General features: G+C 36.2%; 1 protein-coding gene across 1 annotated transcript; it reads left to right on the forward strand.

Annotated features, from left to right (window-relative positions):
• Positions 1 to 17,701: 17,701 nt before the first annotated feature.
• LOC110710275 (solute carrier family 25 member 44-like) lies at positions 17,702 to 19,309 on the forward strand. The gene has a single exon (XM_021888547.1). The coding sequence runs from the start codon at positions 18,101 to 18,103 to the stop codon at positions 19,139 to 19,141; it is 1,041 nt and encodes a 346-aa protein (XP_021744239.1). The 5' UTR covers positions 17,702 to 18,100; the 3' UTR covers positions 19,142 to 19,309.
• The last annotated feature ends 1,496 nt before the right edge of the window (positions 19,310 to 20,805 follow it).

A 20,805-nucleotide genomic window follows, 5' to 3' on the forward strand; every position in this document is an offset into this window, starting at 1 on the left:
TGCGCCTAGCATGACACTCAATGGGTACAGCCGGTAGAAGACCAGCCTCCGAGCATCCGGCCAGGCGGCCAAGTACTGCATGCGTCATACGAACAAATGTTGGGAGTCGGATGGTCAAGCTTGTAGGCTGGTATAATTATTAAATCATTATTATGATTTTAAAAATAAAAAATAAAAAATAAAAGAAGGTATGCAAAGTTAGGCCGCCTAATACCACCTTGTATATGTATACAACGTAGGTAAACATGGAATCAAGCGCTGACTAATTCATATCATTACGTGAGAAGCACATTGCTAGCCACACGTCACTTAGACCAACTAGGTGGCAAAGTCCCATGTGATCATAACAAGGAGGCGGCTCTTCAAGTGACAAGGCACAATACCAAGGGTATATAAACCAAGGCATGTGTCGTATAACATGGAGACCAAACAAGACTTACATGATCATAACCGTCGCCCACTAAACACTCAGCTTTTGAAACGATTCGCAAATGCTAGGTGGAGTAATGGCCCTTATGCTTCTTGAACAAACCGACACCCAGGCTTCGTTCTTCAAAGCTAGTAGGCGGCAATCGGCTCCAACTCAGCCACACAGCAGTCGGCCTACTAGCTCTAAAATAGCCGGAACTCTTTAATGAGGGCCATATACGCTAGCATACAATCGACTCTCAAAATGTTGTGAGCATTACACCCTTGAAGCCGAAAATGGATACTTAAGGCACCTCTCTTAGTTCTCAAACTAATCAAAGTATCATCCAACATCACCTTTGCCAAACCTTTCTTAACATAGCACAAGCAATCGGCATCAAGATGGTATTTTTAACCAGCCGGCCAATATATGTTGTTGCTATGGTTGAATATGCGCATGCTACTACTGCTCTTCATACTTGCACTGGTAGTGGAAAGCTTGCCTAAACATGCAAATTTGGTGAACACGATGCCAGCTACTAACACGAATGGTTTCGATGCAAGTGTGGTATGAGCAGGCGGCAAGTGGGAGAACAACAGGTGCTCATATAAAGAAACAAGAACACCCCATGAGCAGTCGGTTGGTGCAACGCATCCGGCCATGCTAACGATGAAATGCAAACAAACGGCAATCTATGCAGCTGCTAAACATTCGGTCCTTCACTATTAAACCTGAACGTTACGGAACAGCCATCTCCAACTCAGTCCCAGCTAGAGGCACTAAAACAGCCGGCCTTCACAATGGTTTTGTTAAATGCATCCAGTCGCTAAAAACAGTCGGCCTAGTATCAGCCAACTAGGCGGCAGTAATGATTAAATCAGGTGGCCCTTGCAACCAAAGCAATGATTAAACGGCTAGTCATGTAAAAACAAGCGGCACCCTATTTAGGATTTTCAATTGTTTCCGTTGCAATTACCGTGAGGAAGCTCTTACCCAAGGTGAATCTTAATTACTGAGTAAATTCTGGAAGAAGTCGTTTGTGAGCTTCTAACCAGGCGGATTTCTCCTCATGCCAAGCATCTGTTTGATATAGGCGGCATCAAAGGCTGCAAGCAATACATCCGGCCAGCTCCATATATGCTCACCCAACATTTATAATGCCATATGTATTTCAATTCAAATGAAACTTTTTCCAGCTTGCATCATATGCGGGTCAACTAGTGGGTCTTGGTCTAGCTGAAACAAAACCGAAAACCAGCCGTAAAAAACAAGAGTTAGGTGCATGAATAGCAGCCGGCCATCTCTACGCAACATTAGTTAGCTCTTGATAAAACATCCGGCACTCTCAGCATTTGAGAGCAGGCGACATTATAGAGTTTGTCGGCATTCGGTCAGCCAAACAGCCGGTGCTCGTCGAGGGTAGCCTTGAAAAACCGGCTATATGTATTTAAAGCAAGAATACCGTGAATAATTACACAATCACAAGTGCTCCTCAAGATTACAGCCGGCCATACCCAAAAAAACCATTGTGCTCGGTTTACTTGAGGTTCAAAAACGGCCCCGGCATGCGAGCATCTATGATCTTTGCTATTGTGATAAGACCAGCCTGCTCTATATGATGTTTTATCATGGTATAACCGCATGGTTTTTGCTCAAAAATATAATGCCAAGTATACTTGATACAAATGAGTTTGGTTCCAGCTTGATCTTCCAAAAGTAAACAGCCAACATACTCGCACATATAAACCTCAAACCTCACGGCCTGCCGAGAGGAGTAGCGCTTGGCTCGTAGTAATATAATCGGCCATGAGAGTGAATGCTTAAACTTGTTCATGTGCTAATTCTCTTATTGTGAAAGCTGGGCATTGGCGTCTCGCCCAAAAAAAGCAGGCGGCTAAATGGCAGCCGGCCTAGTCCCAGCCACGAAGTAGCAGGTGGTAGCCACGATCAACTTTAACCATGCGTCCGGCACTTCGATGTTGGGCATGAGTTACATTGCCGAGTGTGTGAGCATGTAGCCTCGAACTTAGGCCTTGATTATAAGCGAGAGCTTGATGACTCCTACCTCAAATGCACACAAGCGTTAAAATCAAGACACTCGAATGGTTCATAACAGTCGGCACCTCATAACAAAACCAGTCGGCCCCTTAAACCATTCAAAAGAGCAAGGCGGAGTAGGAGCGCCTATGTTTGAACAACCGGCTCCCAAGCTTCGTTCCAAGAATAATATGGGCCACACCCATATCTCATTTTTATATACATGACCGCTAGCATGTCGAAGAAATCACAAAAGCCCACTTGGTATCCGAGCCTTCTTCACCAAGCGCCTCATGTTGATAGCAAAATCAAGGAGGCGGCTCTTGGGTAAAACAGCAAGTTTAAGTAATAGCTTCGAACTTGAGCATGAAAACAAGCGGCTACCTGAACAATCGCATGAACAATTCGGTCATTTAAAGTCGAACCTTAAAATGCGAGATATTTAGCTTGATATTCCGGAAACATTTAATCACAAGGCGTTCATGGGTATCGAGCATCGTGGTCTCAAAGCTGAGGATTGGAGGTCTTGCCTAAGGAAAACAAGCGGCATACCGAATGGAATTATTTATCGTGGGTTTGCAGCCTTGTTTTAGGCTACCATCATCACTATTATGATTGAAAAATAAATAAATAAATAAATAAATAAAAAATGCTGCCTAACAGTATGGCTAATTGTCATTCTCATGCATGGGAATAAGACAAAAACATAAGATCCTCTCAAAAAATATTGCCTAAGTCTATCAAGCAAGAGAGGCGGCATGAATAGTAGTCGGCCCCCTATACGACGAAGTCTCGTAGCTATGAAAGCAGTCGACCCTCATTAATTTCACTAAGGGGCTAATGACCGGCGGCAAATGTGTAGGCCGAGCCGCGAGGTCGCAAACCACATTAACAAGTTTAGCACGACCACCTGTCCCCATTCGAAGAAAGTAGAGTCATCAATCCTCCATGGAAGGGAGCTAAGTGATCTATCTACTCTAACACTTGAAATTATTTCAATACTTGATACTAATTCAGAGGGGCATGCCGCCTGTACCTTTACAGTCGGCTACTCTCCATTGATTATATCACTATATCATCAGAGGGGCATGCCGCTGTACCTTTACAGTCGGCTACTCTCCATTGAGTATAGCAGCGGTACCTCTATAGTCGGCTACTCTCTGCTTTGATTATTTTACTCTATCACTAGAGGGGCATGCCGTCTGGACATGTAGTCGGCTACTCTCCATAGAAGAGGGTCGACTAGTTCCAAAGCACACAACCACCCCCCTTATACTTAGCTAAAAAAGATTAGGGCCAGGCCGACCATGTGCCTAAACAAGCGGCTTCCCTCTTCTTACTTAGCACCTACGTTCGCCAAGAACTAACCAAGGCCACAGGCCCGATGATCAGCCCAGGCGCCAAGCCAACTTATCCAATTTTTAAACTAATACGACCTGTCCCAACATCATAGCAGGCGTCCGACGGCATCCCTCCGGATAAAATTCGTCGCAGAGAGCAGCTCCCTTTTGGGTGGAACATTGCTCTATAAACTAATTACACGGCACCTATACGACTGTCCCCAAGGGCAACCACGTAGCCGTTTTTGAGACAAGGATAACTCTATCACTAACCAAACCAGTGGTAGCAGTTGACATCTGAGTCGGATGACCCCCTGTATTACTTGGGATAAATTCAGGGGGTACCTCTTGAGTTAATAGCCAACAAACATTGGCGAATCAAAAGGTTCAGCCGGCCTCCGCCGCCTGGTACCTTTACTACTCAAGCAGGAGTGACGACGACTGAGTAACACCAAAGTCAACTCATAGGCACTCCCTCAAACTTGGTATGGAACCTAAAAGGTTTGAGTAGACCGCCTGTTTTTTGGCAAACAGGGGCACTCAAACCCCTATTCCTACTAGGTAACCACTCCTTAAGCTAATAGCCAACAAACATTGGCGAATCAAGGGGATCAGCCGGCCTCCGCCGCCTGGTACCTCTACTACTCAAGCTAGAGAGTGACGGAGACTGAGTAACTCCCATGTTAACTCATAGTCACTCTCTCAAACTTAGTATGGAGCCTAAAAGGTATGAGTCGCCCGCCTGTTTTTAGCAAACAGGGGCTCTCAACCACTACTCCTGCTAGGTTAACAACCTTTGAGTTAATAGCCAAGAAAAACTTGGCGAATCAAGGGGACTATCCGGCCCCCGCCGCCTGGTTTCCCTACCACTCAAACAAAATAGGCAGTGATTGACTAACCGCAAGGTTAACCAGTCGCCCTCCTTAGTACGGAACCTAAAAGGTATGAGGAGTCCGTCTGTTTTTTGGTAAACAAAGGTACTCGACCACTATTCTTACTAGGTTGGCTATACTTAAAGCTGCCGTCTGTAACCCAACAGGCGTAGCTACTTTGGTTGGACGTCCTGTCTGACGCCTGCTTCTATGCAGCCACCAAAGCAGACGACCAGCCATCCCCCAACGAAATAAACTAAGTACCAAACTTAGTATATTGAATCAAAAGAGGCCAATGGCCGAATAATGCTAAACGCTTACCCCTTATGCAATAGTTGACAGTCCACCTGATCAGGGGCTATCTGCATAGTGGGGCAAAGAATCGGCATCTGTCTAGTTCGGCGGCAATCATTATTATGATTGATTAACTTTGAAAATGTCATACCGCCCAAGGTATCAAAATTTTCTAAGTTAATCAAGTCCATCTCCCATTAGAACTAGACAAGATGCCGAACTAGCAAAGCTTCAAGGGTCTAACTTTCGAAAGGAGCAATCCCTCCTGGAAAGAGAAATTACTCCTTCCGAGGGGAAAATGTTTAGGGTAAAAATTACCCATGACAAATGGACCAATCCGGACCTGCCACGTGTCCACCACGTGGGCCAATCAACGTCCGCCATTTGTCACCCTAAGAGGTCCAACATGGACTAATCAGGCCACGCCACGTGGCCTCCCATATGCCAAATAGGCAAAATGGCCACCAAGGCCCAAAGTCCGAGAGAAACCCAATTTGCCCTGGTTAACCTAAACCTAAAATTGGCACGCTTCTCAAGACTATAAATACTTAATTAATCCTCATTAAAGGGGATTCAGCAGAATGACTCTCACCTAGAGAAAACCAAAACACATTGATCACTCCTCCCCAAGAGGAACCAGATCTCCCACCTTTACTTTCCGCATTTATCACTCCTCAAACAAGTACTAACTTGACCGTTGGAGGCGGAGCTCCCACCACAAGGAGTATCCGTTGTTTTGCAGGTACAGGCGCAAGGATACCAGTCCCGGAATTGTAACTCTCCCGCAAGACATCGGAAAACCCCGAAACACGTGTCATTCCTGGTATCTGTTTTAATATTATGTTATTGATAAGAAAAATGATAAACATAGCCCTAAGAGCTATGTATAGGAAGTTAAAAATGGAAATATTGAGGATAAATTAACATTAATTACATCGATTTACGTGTGATTTTGTCATGAATTCCCAACTTAATTCCATTTTAGAAAGAACATTTAATACTTATATATAGCCCTAAGGGCTACATATATCATTATCCTAATAATAATAACATAATTGTTTCAAAAAAATATTAATACTAAAATAATTAATGATAATAATAATAACAACAACAATGTAGGTGTTGTTTGGTTGGAGGTAAAAAACATAGGAAATTCTATTTCCTAAGAAATGGATATAGCATGCGTTGTTTGGTTGGCACAAATTTATCAAAGTGGAGGAAATGGAAATTCCAAGGGTAAAGTTTAAATTCCCATAAACATGGGAATTCACTTACCAAACCCACCCACCCCCTCCCCTCCTTTTTTTGACAAGAAGAAAAGTGATTTCATTTATAAAATATAGTCAAACAGCACTTACATATAATTCCTAGAAAATCAAGAATTTCAACACAAGTACACACCTTAAAACTAAATGCATTGTAGATTTGATTAACAATCGGCTTGATAAAAAAACTTCACCTGAAGCAATACAATCTATGAGTTCGCACTAATTCGGCTTGAAATCCACTTATGCGTAGTTGTTTGAGTGTAAATACTCATGTGGTCCTCCAGATTCTTGTAGGGATTATGAAACCCTAAATCTTCAATTCTATATCTCGCCATACAACAAACATAAAGAGAAAATAAACTCAAGAGAAAAATCATTGCTTTTATAAATAGATCTCATCCTTGAGATCAACCCCTCCCCCCCCCCCCCCCCGGTAAGTCATAATCCCCATGATTATTGTGGGATCTACTTGCATTATTACCACTAATAATTTAATCTCTTTCTTTCTCTCTCCAAATTTGTTACCTTGAATAAAAAATTATCAAGTTAACTAATAAAACATAGGAAATAAATTCCTTAAAATCAAAGTTCCTACATTATCAACCAAACAAATTTAAGTTAATTCCTAGGAAATGAACAAGGGGGAATTACTTCCCATGAAGTATAATTTCCTTTGAGAACTCATTTCCTATGTCAACCAACACTACTAGATTAGGTCGTTTTTCAACGGATTTGTTCCGACGGACTTAAATTCCGTTGGAAAATTCAAATATTCCGACGGAATTTTGGTCTGTCAAAAAATCCGTCGGAAAATATAAGTTGCGACGGAAAATCCCTCGGAAATATTCCGACGGATTTTTTATCCCTCGGAATTTACTGCTTCCAACGGAATATTCTCTCGGAAAATTTCTCCCGACGGAAAATTCCGTCGGAAGCTTTAAATTCCGAGGGAAAAAAATCGTCGGAACATAGTAATTTCCTACGGTTTTAAATCCGTAGGAAAAATTCCGACGGATTTTAATTCCGTTAGAAATTTCCGACAAATTTAGGCCTTTTCTGTCGGAAATTTGTTTAAAAAAAATCAAAAATAAAACCCTAAATGAAATCCGGACCCCCTACCCCCTTCCCTTTTCATTTCTCTTTCTCTCTCCCCGCCCCTTTTCCATCTCCTCCTTCTATTCATTTCTCTTTCTCTCTCCTCTCCTCCTCTCTTTCTCTCTCCTCACCTCCTCTTTCACCGCAACCCATACGCAACCCCTCACTCACAGAAGCTTTAAAACCCATAAACGGCTCTAGATTTCCCGACGAATTTTCAGGGGACGACTGAGGTTCAGCGTCAAAACAAGGCTTGGAATCGTTGAGCTGGACTCGATTTCATCAACAACAACCTAAACATCAATTGTAGATCTTGTAATTTAGGTTTGTGTTTAGATCTAGTTAATTGTATATGTAATTGTAATGTTAATTTATAAAATTTAGTAGACAATTATGTATTTATACATTTCTATTAATTTTCCTTGTTTAAGTTTGGTTTTTTGAATTTTTTAGGGTTTTTTTGGGGTTATTTCTGATTTTTTTGGGGTTAATGGTGGTGGTGTGGTGGTGTCGGTGGTGGTGGGGTAGGTTGTTGTGGTGGTGTCGATGGTTATGGGGTGGGGTTGTGGTGGTGTCGGTTTGGTTTGGTGTGGGTCGGTTGTTGTGGTGGTGTCGGTGGTTATGGGGTAGGGTTGTGGTGGTGTCGGTGGTTATGGAGTGGGGTTGTGGTGGTGTCGGTTTGGTTTGGTGTGGGTGAGCTGTTGTGGTGGTGTAGGTGGTGTTGGGATGGGGTTGTGGACTTGTGGTGGTGTCGATTTGGTTTGGTATTGGGGTGGGAATGTGGTGGTGTCGGTGGTGTTAAGGGTCTGGGTTAAGGGTGGGTCTGGGGTATGGGTGGGTAGGGGGGCAGGAGGTGGGCTGGTGGTGGGTGGGGATTTTTTTTCATATTTAATTTCCAACGGAAATTTCTGTCCGAAGGTAGTATATTTCGACGGAATTTTCCGTCGGAAGAGGTATATTCCGACGGAAAATTCCTTCGGAAGCTTGGCTTGTTGCGACGGAATTTTCTGTCGGAAACTTGCGATGGACTTCCCAATTAAGTCAAACTTGACTCCGACAGAATAAAATCCGTCAGGAATTCCGTCGGAATGGACCTTTCCGACGGAATTTCCCTCAGAATATCGCGAAATTCCTACAAAGTGTAATGCTTATTTATAAATGCCTTTGTAATAAACATCAAAAATTAATCAAACAACAGACTAAAATCTCTTAGTAAAAGTGCAACAACAGACTGAAATCTCTTAGTAAAAGCGCGCGCACACACACACAAAATAATTGGGCAACACTAATTTATATTATTACATTTTTAGTTTATGGATTGGTGCTCTACATATACGATATTGTCATTCTTTATTGCTATAAAAAAAATGTGTTTGAACCTAATCAATAATTGTAGTTTGATCATTTTTGTTTTTTGTCTTAAAAGTTTAATTGTAGATAATAGATATATATAAAAAATATATATATATACAAAAGGAGATGTTAATTGTCACTACGTCTGACGTGTCTTTCAATATACAAATTATTTATGAATGTCGAATGTTAAAAAAAAAAAAAAAAAAAAAAAAGGTTAAAAAGGTTAAAAAGGAAAGGTGAGTTTTGGAGGAAAAAACAGCATTATGATGTGACATGTGTCACTTTCAATGTCTATTTTAGTATTAAGTTTTTGATACTAATCAATGAGTAGGCCATGGAATAAGCTCATTAGCGCTGTCCATGCCCTCCATGGTGTTTAAATTGTAATTGCCTTTTATGGTCTTCATATTCGTACCATTGTCTAATATCTGGCCTTAACATTTGGGCACTAGGTATATAAAAATGGCCCATATCTAACAATGGACTATGGATGGTCAAACACTCAACTAAAAATATTAAATAATTACTTGTATAATAATAAATCATGTAGGAGATGAATTCTTACAAAGATAAAATATCTAAAACTTGGGTATAAACCAGGTAGGAGATGAATTCTCACAAAGCGCATCATCACCTTCGTAAAATTTTTTGTATCTTGAAAATGTCATCTCATATCCACGCCTATCATATAATGGGTCACCGTTACCGTAGTAGGGCTTATTATCATATAATGGGTCACCACTATTATTTGAAAATGCCATATCATGTCCACGAAATCTGATACATTCATTTGCATTCCAATAATCTTCTTCATCATCGTTAAAGTAAATAGCATTCCGTTTACAATTAGTAGCCTTTAATATATTAGCAACAATTGATGTGTTATTACCGACAAATAACAAAAAATCTCCCAAATCCTTAACTTCCTCCCACATTTTTTTCTCAACGTCAAGTTTGTGGACTAGAAAACCACAAGTATGGTAGCCCGAACGCCCATTATCCTCATTTCCTCTCTTCATTCGAGAGACTACGTGCAAATGACCCTCAAGCACCACCATATACATCTCTCCCATCCCAATAACTGCATATTTCAAAACGTCGCAGGGAACAGGTAAATAAAGCTTGGCCGTATAGGAGGGAGGTTGAAGGTTACATTTATCAGTTTTCTCCAAATCACAATAATTAAGTGTTCCATCTTGATATAAAATGAGTAATACTCCGTCCCAAAAACACACATCAATTACGTGATAATATCCACTGCAAGGGAGTGTGTATCGACGTCCACGCTTGGTCTCCGAGCCGAGCAAATGCTAGATCGTCATGCCTCCGATGGATTGCCATTACAACAAACTCATCAACATCATCAATTCGGGGCATCTTTAAAATGATGAACCTGCGCACAGTTTCTGCCAATACTCAAGATCATCTATATATTCATCCTCAAAGATCTCATCTTCTGGATCAAATGGCATCGTTAATATAGATGGGAGGTTTAATTGAGCTTTTGTAATTGGATTATATAATTCGATTTTCTTGTCACGGTGTAGCATCAAGATCCATCCATATGGTGAACCCCAACATCTCGCCCCAAAAGTCTCTGGGAGACTTAATTCATAACACTTATTTCTGCCAATACTTAAGATTTTCCTATTACCATCACTATTGTTATTATTAGGCTCACCTAGCAACAACCATGGTGTTGGTTTATTTGAACGACTCCATTGGAGTTTAACCATAGCGAAGGCACAATTCCCTGAATGACATACCGCAGAGAAATAAACAGTCTTCAATTGACTCCAATTCCAATGCAATCAAACCGAGAATGTCATGGGGCAACTTAGACCAATCAGCCATCTAATCAACATTAACACACATAATTAGAAACATTCAACCAAAACATTATGCCTAGTTTAAAATTAATATGCATAGAAATAGCCAAAATATTTTAAAGTTAGGCTTTGTTCGCTTCACCTTATAAAAAAATATTTATTAAAAATAAGTTTAAATTAGTAAAATTAAATTCACTTCAGTAAAAATAATTTCAGTTTAGAAAAACAAGTTCAATTCAATAAAAATCAGTAAGTTCAAAGAAGAAATATATAGAATCGGTAAAAATAATTGCATCTCATCAAAAATAAAGTGAAGTGAACATGGCCTTTAATGTTTAAAAACAAGATAAGTAATATTCTCACTAGACAAAAGAAATTGGGGATAACTAATGGAACAATGAAAATTGTATAGTATACCAGGGTGTACCATGCTCATGGTACACCTGGTGTTAAATGTGTGTTTTTAACATTTTATTTGTAAACTGTCAATTTGTTATTTAAAAAAATAAATAAATAAATGAAAATAAACCAATATCTTCCACAATTCATGGGATTTCAACGTAGTGATATTCTCCCTTTTTAAATGATTTCCAAAATTAAATTTCACCATATTTCAATTTCAAATTAAGAGAGAGAGAACAAAGTTTATAGTGAATTTTGTAGAGAGAGAAATACAGAGCAAAATAATGTCGTACCAATCAGAATCTCGCCATGATTTTAATTTTTTATTTGTTGATAATGCTCAAGATAATAATGATATTGACAATGGTGGTGAATATGAGAACATTGTAGGAGAAGGTAATTTAATTTTATTTGTTATGATTTTAATTTCAGAATTTTGATTATTAGGTTGATTATATTTCGTTATTATTTTGCACGATTATTGTAAAATTATCAATTTTTTTTTATCAATTTTGATATTTATGAATTTGAGATCCATATGAAAGAGGTTGAAGATGATGTTTATATTTTTTTTCAAGGGTTGAAGATGATGTTCTTTATAAAGTGTACTTATGTTCGTTATTATAATTATTGAACAATCATATGAATGTTCTTTATTTTTATCCCTTATGTTCTTTGATTCGATGTTCTTTAATTATCATGTATGTTCTTTGATTCGATGTTCTTTATGATTTATCCTATATGTTTTTTTTTTTAAATATTAATTATCATTAACTATGTATTTTTTTTTTTGAAATCAAGATCATGAAGGTTGATGACGATATTTTTTTGAGATCTCCTCTATTATAATTGTTATTCAGATCTAACGAACATCCGTAATTTTATTAAAGAACATGATAATATTATGTAATGAACATAACTTATATATATTATACCTACCACGATTCAAACAAATTCAAAGAACATTTCACAATAAGCAATAAATATTATGTGACATAAAAGTGCATTGCAATTACAATCAAGGAACATGGACATTTAAAATAATGTATCAAAAGATCTAATTTAATAAAAATCATTATATGATATAATTATGGACATAAGGAAAGATTATAATTTTGAAAATTAATTGTACATTGCAAATAACTATAAAGTACATCATGTTTTCTAATAAAGAACATTATTAAATCACATATAGAACATTACAAGAAATATATAAACTGAACCTACAATAAATATTATAACTATATATATAATTGGTGAAAAATATGAATGAAATAAAAAATTTGAAAGCTGAAATTTTGAAAATAAAATTTAAAAATTTGAATTTTGAAATTTAAAAATGAAATCGTAAATTATTTTTGGGTGAAATAATATTAGAGAATAAAAAAATTATGAGAAACTACATTTTTGGAGAGAGAGCGAAACTAATTTTGAAAAATGATAATTTTTGAAAAGATTTTATCAGTTAATATGAGTCATGGGTAGATCTTTTCCCATAATTAAAGATTTATCCTGAAAAATTCTCGCGTTCTTCTTAATTCAACACAATGTTCGTTGACTTTCTTTTTTTTATTTAAGGCTTTAATGCGACCCGTGTTTTATTTACATAGGGGTGTCGTTTTGGGCCGAGTTTACCATGCTTATGGTACACCCGGGTGTAGGGATCAGGTACTGGGCCCAAAGGACCAAAGTCCCAAACTCCCTCCGGCAAACACACATTGTTCCACCTAGGCCACCACTTCACTAATTCGCCCAGCCGCAGCAGAGCAGCGCCGTAGCGGAGCCACCCAATCACCCACCACATCCTCACGACCCTCTCACTGGAGCAGCGCCGCGGCGGAGCCACGCACAGATCTACAACTCATCAACCATCACTCAACAATCGACACTCTTCACTCGATCCTTCGTCTTTCGACAGTAGATTTCTTTTAAATAAATGTTCTGCATTTTAGTTTTGACCTTTGCTAATTATAAATAGCATTTTAGTTTTGATATTATGCTAATTATAAATAGCACTGACAGTAAATTGCATTGGTTACCTTGAGGGTAGATTCAAGTGTAATGGTTGAACATTAGATATTAAGTATGTACTTTATAAAATCAATCCCCTAAAAAATACTCAGTTTTGTTCTCGTATAATGCTGTGTAGCATTTATTTCCCAATTAATAATTTCGGGTCGGATATCCGGTGATTCGATCCGAAATTTCGGATACCCGAAAATCGGATACCCAGTTTTTTCGGATCGGATTCGGATCAATTTCTTGTCAATCTGAAATTTTTGGATCGAATCGGATCGGATATCCGATATGGCCAGCCCTACGCATTGGGGTTTTAGGTCTTGTTTGGTTGGATGTAGGAAGTAGAAATTCTTATAAAATTGTAATTCCTAGAAAACCAAAAATTGTTTGGTTGGATGTACGAATTTTTAGTTCTCATGGAAAATTCCACGGAAGACTAGGTAAGTTAATTCCCCTATTTTGTGGGAAATTCCAATTTCTACATTATTGTCAACGAAACAAGTATGCATATTTCCTAGGAAATCTTTTCGTCAACCAAACTTAGTGTTTTACTTTCCTTATACTTTGAAAAAAAACAAGTGGTGAACACTTGAACCGTGGAAGTGTATTGTACTTTCAAGTTTCAAGTGTATCTACGCAGAAGTTAAGGTACCAAGTCAATCACTTGGGATGGAAAGCTAGTTCAATTTCAGTGTACTCCGTACCAAACACAAATTCACTTAAACTAACTGCTCTAACACTTTGTCTCAAATTTTTCATTTGAATAAAACCCCTAAATTGCCTGGATTCACATATTTTAATTCAATTTTGCAATAAAAATAGAATGGTGGAGTTGAATTCTTTATGACATCAAAGGGCTATTCAAACCAATTTATTCATACCAATTAAACTCAGCTGTTCGCAAAATTCTTAAAAATTTCAATTAATAATCCTAAATTCAATATAATAACAATTAAATTCACAATCAAGATGAGAATAGAAAAATTGGTTAAAATCATCAAGACTATTAATGGTGTGTGCAAAATAATACGACCAATGGCGGATCTAGGATTTCTAATTAGGGTAGCACTATGCATTAGATAATTTAAGAAACCCTTAATTATTAGAAACTTATAATAAACTATTTAGATTGTCGCGAACGAATTAGGTTAACTTTTATATAATGTGTCGTCTTGTCATATACCATTCCATATTTTATCAAGTGTATGCCCATTTTTGACCATTTTACTATATTCATATATACATTGTTTTGACCAAAAAAAAAAGGCACATTGACTAATATTGGTGCTTTATCCATATGATTAAATATAGTTGCGTGAATACTTGTTATAATCGTATTAATGTACACTTTCCCAGGCCAATATCAAATTTTATAATTTGTATTTGTTTATAGTTTCAGATTGTTAAAAGTTCTTTGTTGATATATATGCCAATCATGCTAAATTATTCAAAACGGAGAAAGTAATAATTAACCATTTCTAAACATTTATTTACTTTTATTTTTCAAAAATTTATTTTACAAATAATATGATTTATATTCTAGTTTTCAATATACTACAATCAAATTAAATAGTATTCCTTATGTTCCATGAATTATAATGTATAAGTATAATCTATCGGTCAAAGTTTTATATAATAAGTATTGAATATAAGAAACGAATTATCACATGCGATTTTTTTTTGTATACATTTCAATGTAATTTTTCATAAATATTGTTACTAATATAAAACTAAGTAAATTAATGGTCAAATATGAGCATCGGAAAACAAGCTATGCATGGAAATGGCAAGAACTCTATGAATGGAGCGAGTATTCTAGATTAGAAAGCTAGTTTTCCTGTTAATAAAAATGTAAAAATGAATACTATGTACAAAGCTTTTATATAAAAAAAATAATTAAAAAATTAAATTTGTTGCCAAGAGGATTCGATCCCCTGACCTGCACGCATGCAACAATTATCTTTACAACTCCTACACCACCGGAGCAACACTGATTAAATTACATTACAATAATTATATAAAAACTTGCTGTAGCATTTTTACAGTATTTTTTTTTTTTTTTTTTTTGAGAGGTAGCACGTGCTACCCCTTGCTCCAACGTAGGTCCGCTAGTGAAATACGACCTCAGGTTTTGTTATCAGCAGACTACCTTTTGTATTATATATGCAAAATGGTACACCGGCTACCAAAAAAATATCTCGAGAAATATTCCGTCCATATTTATTATTATTTTTTTTAGTATTAAAAATTACTTTTTTTTCAAATTATATACTTTCTTTGTTTTTTTTTTTTTTTTTTTTTTGCATAACTTTCTTAAATTAATTCCTAACCACATGGGCTCCATTTATTTTTTCTTTCTACCTCTATCTACTCCAAAAAAAAATGCCTAAAATTCACGGAAACAAAAGTGATGCAACTAAAAAAGCGGAGGAAGTATTAGTTAATAATCTCCTTACTACCTAAATTATATATTCCGATCGCATTAGGTGTATTTGTTATCTTATTCCAAAATAAACCAAGGATATATTCAAACTCCCTTTCCTATATAATACAAGTGAAAAAAAACAAACTTTGACCGTTACTTTTTTTTTTTTTTTTGGGAATGTATTAAAAAAATAAAAAAATATATTGAAATATATCGTTAAATATAAGTAGGTATTAATACAAAATTTCATAATATCAACTTTTATATATTTTTTTGTAATATTTAGTTATATATTTAAGGTCAAACTAGTACATTGTATATGTGTCAAGTTTAGCATGTCACTCTTAGACGGAGGGAGTACTTTATATGAAAGTACGAGTAATCTGTTTACTATCATGCACGTTTGGTCTAGCAGATTGATTTGTTATCTCATACTGGTTGTGCACTTGTGAAACCAAATATAATAGATACTTTGGGGTAGAAATTCCCTCTTTGCTTCTATGTGTTTAGATGATTTTTCTTTTAAATTTGGCTAATTACTTTCTTTTTCATATTCTTGTTCAAATTTCTGGTTATTTCATTTTTTAAAAAAAAAAATAAAAATTGTGTGGTGCATAAATTTAAACCATCACTATCTCCAAAAGATGTTGGATTTCATTTTAAGGAGCCAAATTGGAGGGTCAATTACATCCCTCATACGAGTCATAACCGGTGCTTCATGGCAAAAAAATGATAAATACATGTGCAATACATGGTTCCTAACTATATAGTACAAGGGTCCAATTTTAATGGTAGTTTTAAGAATTTTTTTTTTTTCATATTAAAAGACATGGTGAAGTTTTCGTATTAAATAATGTAAGCTTCTGCTTGTTTTAAGTGAAAACATTCTAAGCTTAATTTGTTTCAAACAGGATATGATTTACGGAGTAAAAGAAAATCAAGTTTCAAACTTCATTTTCATCTATACAGTTTTTTAAAAGTGAAACTAGGCATTGAGATGAATATGAATTTGGTTTGGCTTGGCTTGGCTTAGGCATGACACTAGCACATTGCATGTGTTGAGGGCCTTGAGGCTAAGGTTGTGCTTGTTCCAAATTTTTATTAGATTAAGAAAGCACAAGCAAACTTGAGGCATGCCTTTGGCCCAATAAAACTTGATAAGGCAAATTGAACGCAACAACCCAATATGACACCATTTCGCTATGGTGTCTTCCTCCGTTTCTTATTAATGTACCTAATTTTAATATTTCACAACGAGAATTCGGGAATTAAGAAATTGAGTGTTCTATTACTAACCAGCTTGCCAATACGACCTACTGTCATCTTTAGCCAGAGTGAAATGAAAATTAAGCGTTGTTAAAATGAGAGGAACATAAGGGAGGAAATGAGGACATCTGATCGTCTAGATGCACACACACACAAAAAAAAAAAAAAAAAGGAAAAAAAAATTACCATTGTTGAAATATTTGTTTATATTAAATGGATTGGGGAAAAAAAATCCAAAAAAAAAAAAGATTTTTCTCCTAAACAAATTTAATCTAAAATTTCGTTGTAAAAAGTAAGATAACTGCATAATTTGAATAATTTATCAAAACGGGCATTGTTTAAGTTGATTTTGTATTATATTGACTTCATGTTTTCTTTCAATAATTTTGTGTGCTTGTAGTCCCCGATATTTAATTGTATTGTGGTATCATGTCAGCGATTGCCAACTCTAAAAAAATTGCAAGTAAATAAAGACAAAGAATTCTACGTACTGTATAATTTACTCCTTATACGAAGCACTCTATTACTCCTTCCGTTTTTAATACTTGCTCCACTTTTCATTTCCAGCCGTTTTTAAATACTTGTTCCATTTCCTTATTTGGAAAGCTTTTACAATGTTTAATTCATTGCTCTCAACTAATGGATCCAACATAAATCATATTTTATTAATTTCATATTCAATCTCCTCCAATTCTCTCACCTACTTTTGTTTTTTACAACTTTTTATTCTTCCACAAACCCCACTACCTCCATATTTTATTATTTTCTTCAATATTTTTTCTAAAACTCCACGCATAAAGAAATTGAGCAAGTATTTAAAAATGGAGGGAGTAATTATTTTTTTTTTTTAAAAAAAATGCATGTAACGGTGATAGTTAAAATCCAAAACATCTATGAATAAAAAAAACAATTGCTCTGCCCAATGGTTCATAATTTAGAGCTAAAAACCACTAAACTTGGTACCACAGGTCTTCCCATTCCATTGGCAAATTTTGGATTTATTTAAATTTTAATTTTAATTTTTAATATTTTAATTACAGAGTGAAGTATTTCCAAACATCAACCTACACGTATTTATCCACTTTCTATAAAATCCTTCTTTAAAAAGCTACTTTTTTTCTGCTCACTTTCATGCTCTCAGCTGACGCCAATTCCTTATCATCTTTCTTTCTTCAATCATCACTTTCTCTCTCCTCAGATTCAACATTCAATACCCAGATCCCCAAATTAGCATATCATCATTCATCTAAAAAATGAGATTAAGTTGAACCTAGCTTCTTTTTCTCGTTTGATTCTTGATTTTCTGGGGTGTTTTTAGTGTGTTTTCTTATTGCCTACCAATTGTTTGATATATTTCCTCAAAGAAACAAAATTTCCAATACCCAGTTCAGATTTATTCCAAATTTGTTGATTTAAAGCATCTTGAGATTTGATTTATTCTTAGTGTGATTGAAGTGAGCTAAGTAGCTAAGTGGGGTATTTTCAAAGATGAGTTTAGGAGCAGTTGAAGAGGAATCTAGGGAAATCCGCTTGCCAGCAGATGTAGATTGGCACATGCTTGACAAATCAAGGTTCTTCGTTTTAGGAGCCGCCCTTTTTTCAGGGGTATCGGCGGCTCTATACCCTGCTGTCGTGCTAAAAACCCGACAGCAGGTCAATCTGGCTCCGATACCATGTTCGAAGATGGCGTTCCTGATGTTTAGACAGGAAGGCCCTCGATCATTCTATAGAGGGTTTGGGACCTCTCTAATGGGTACGATCCCAGCTCGAGCCTTATACATGGCTGCCCTTGAAGTAACCAAGAGTAATATTGGGAAAGCAAGTATTAGAGTTGGATTCTCTGAAACTTCATCAGCTACTATTGCTAATGCTGCAGCTGGTTTAAGTGCATCAATGGCTGCTCAACTAGTTTGGACCCCAGTTGATGTTGTGAGCCAAAGACTCATGGTTCAAGGAAACTTTCCCAAAAATGGGTTTTCAAGTTCACCCACTTCAAATTACTTAAATGGGTTTGATGCATTTAGGAAGATTATGAGTGTTGATGGAATTAGAGGGTTATACAGAGGATTTGGCATTTCTACTCTAACATATGCACCTTCTAGTGCAGTTTGGTGGGGTTCTTACTCTGTTTCTTACAGGTTAATTTGGGATGGAATTAGTTGTTACAAATGTAAGTGGAAAAATGATGATAAAAATTGTGAAAATGGCAAGATTTTAGACCCAAATCCTTTGTGTATGGTGGGTGTTCAAGGTGTAAGTGCTGCATTGGCTAGTGGGTTTTCAGCATTGTTTACCATGCCGCTTGACACCATCAAGACTAGGTTGCAGGTCTTGGAGGCGGACCGAAACAGCCGAGGCCGGCCGCCTACGGTGGCGCAGACGGTTAGGGATTTGGTCAAGGAAGGAGGATTTGCAGCTTGTTATAGAGGGTTGGGTCCAAGATGGGCTTCAATGTCAATGTCTGCTGCTACTATGGTCACTACCTATGAGTTGCTTAAGAGATTATCTACAAAACACCAAGCTAATTAACTTTAGTTTGATTAGATTAGGATTTTCCAAGCTTTCCTTTTTCTTATAATAGAGGAAATGAATAAAAGTGTACCTCAAAGCTTGGAATATTGTATATATTCTAGTGTAATGTACATATTAGGTAATCCATCTTTTGGTTAATTGAAGTAATAATCTTTGTTGTTATAATTATTCTTCATTATCTTAGCACTTTCTTGCACATTAGATATGGATAAGGTTTTCTAATATGTTATTCAAGTTGATATTTCTAATAATGTCATTTACATTGCATTGGAGAAGACAATGTTGTCATTGTTTTAATCTTTAATTACTTAATTAGTAATATGATTAACATCAACTTGAGCTTTGAGATTGATACATTGTTAAACTAAGAAGACATAATCTTTCTAGTTGCTTTCTTAATATATATAATTAGCTTAAACAGCGCACTTCTAAGAAGTGAGAACTTGGAAGTATCATATGACCATTGACCATCATGGTATGGTCATTGGTTTCCATCTTTATCAAGAAGATTCAAGAACAGATATTTTAAGCTTTATATAGAAGCTTTTGACTTAATAAATACTTTGAATTTTTTATTTTATTTTTTGAAATACAATAATTACTTTTAATATGAGTAAGTAATATTTGTCGAAGAAATAGGTGTACTTCAGTCTAAATTATTAGGGGTGAGCAAAGACCCAGGGTACCCGGTACCGGATTCGGAACCGGTTAGGATCCACCGGGTCCGAACCCAGAACTGGTCTCACCGGTTCCGGGACCGGGTCTAAAATTTCGGACCCGGTACCCACTGGGTACCCGGTTGTATATGATATAGTATGTGGATTGTTTGTGTTTTTAAGAAATTAAAGAGTTATCTACAATCCATTTTAATTTCTAAGCCCAATTGCTTATAAAACTCTAAACCCACTATCAAACAACACCCTAAAACTTCTAGATTTTTCTCTCCGCTCTAGTATACCAGTTACCCAACATATATTGTACAAAATATATTTTAAAAAACAAAAATACGTTGAACGTAACTAATTAGTAAAATTAAAAAAAAATATTAATATTTAATATAATTAAAATAGCTTAATGTATATAAAAATATAAGTATTAAATGCTAAAAGTACAAATAAACCAAAAAAAATATTATGATTTGTATTATATTTCAACACTTATATATATAAGTGGGTACCCGGAATCGGAACCGGTACCCGGTGGAACCAATTCCAATTCCTAACTTTTAGGACCCGGTTGTACCGGTTCCAAATTTTAGGACCCGGTCCCAACCAATTCCGGGTCCGGATCCTAAAATTTTGGCCGGGTACCCGGTTTGCTCACCCCTATAAATTATCTCACCAATTAATAATCAACTAGCTAAATTCATTTCGTATTTTTCATCATTCAAAGTATTATCAATGTTTTGTTGTTTTAAAAAATAATCCAAATCTCATTGAAGAGTAATTTGAATTTCTATTTACTCCTAATTTTATCATGATCATCCTTTGACGTGTTACTTTAAAAGCATAAGTGCATCAATTAGCATATCCACAAAGACAAATAATACTCCGTACAAAATTTATGGAGCAATAATTATATATAGACTATTATTGTTTGTCATATCGATCAACCACTTTCAAAATATCAGAATTTGGAAGTTATTAAAACTTGAAAGAGGC

Source organism: Chenopodium quinoa, unplaced genomic scaffold (genome assembly GCF_001683475.1).
Source record: "Chenopodium quinoa cultivar QQ74 unplaced genomic scaffold, ASM168347v1, whole genome shotgun sequence".
Classification (NCBI taxonomy): Eukaryota; Viridiplantae; Streptophyta; class Magnoliopsida; order Caryophyllales; family Amaranthaceae; genus Chenopodium; species Chenopodium quinoa.

Bases quoted from the DNA above. Each gene is read 5' to 3' on its own strand.
- LOC110710275 (XM_021888547.1), top strand. From the start codon at position 18,101: ATGAGTTTAGGAGCAGTTGAAGAGGAATCTAGGGAAATCCGCTTGCCA.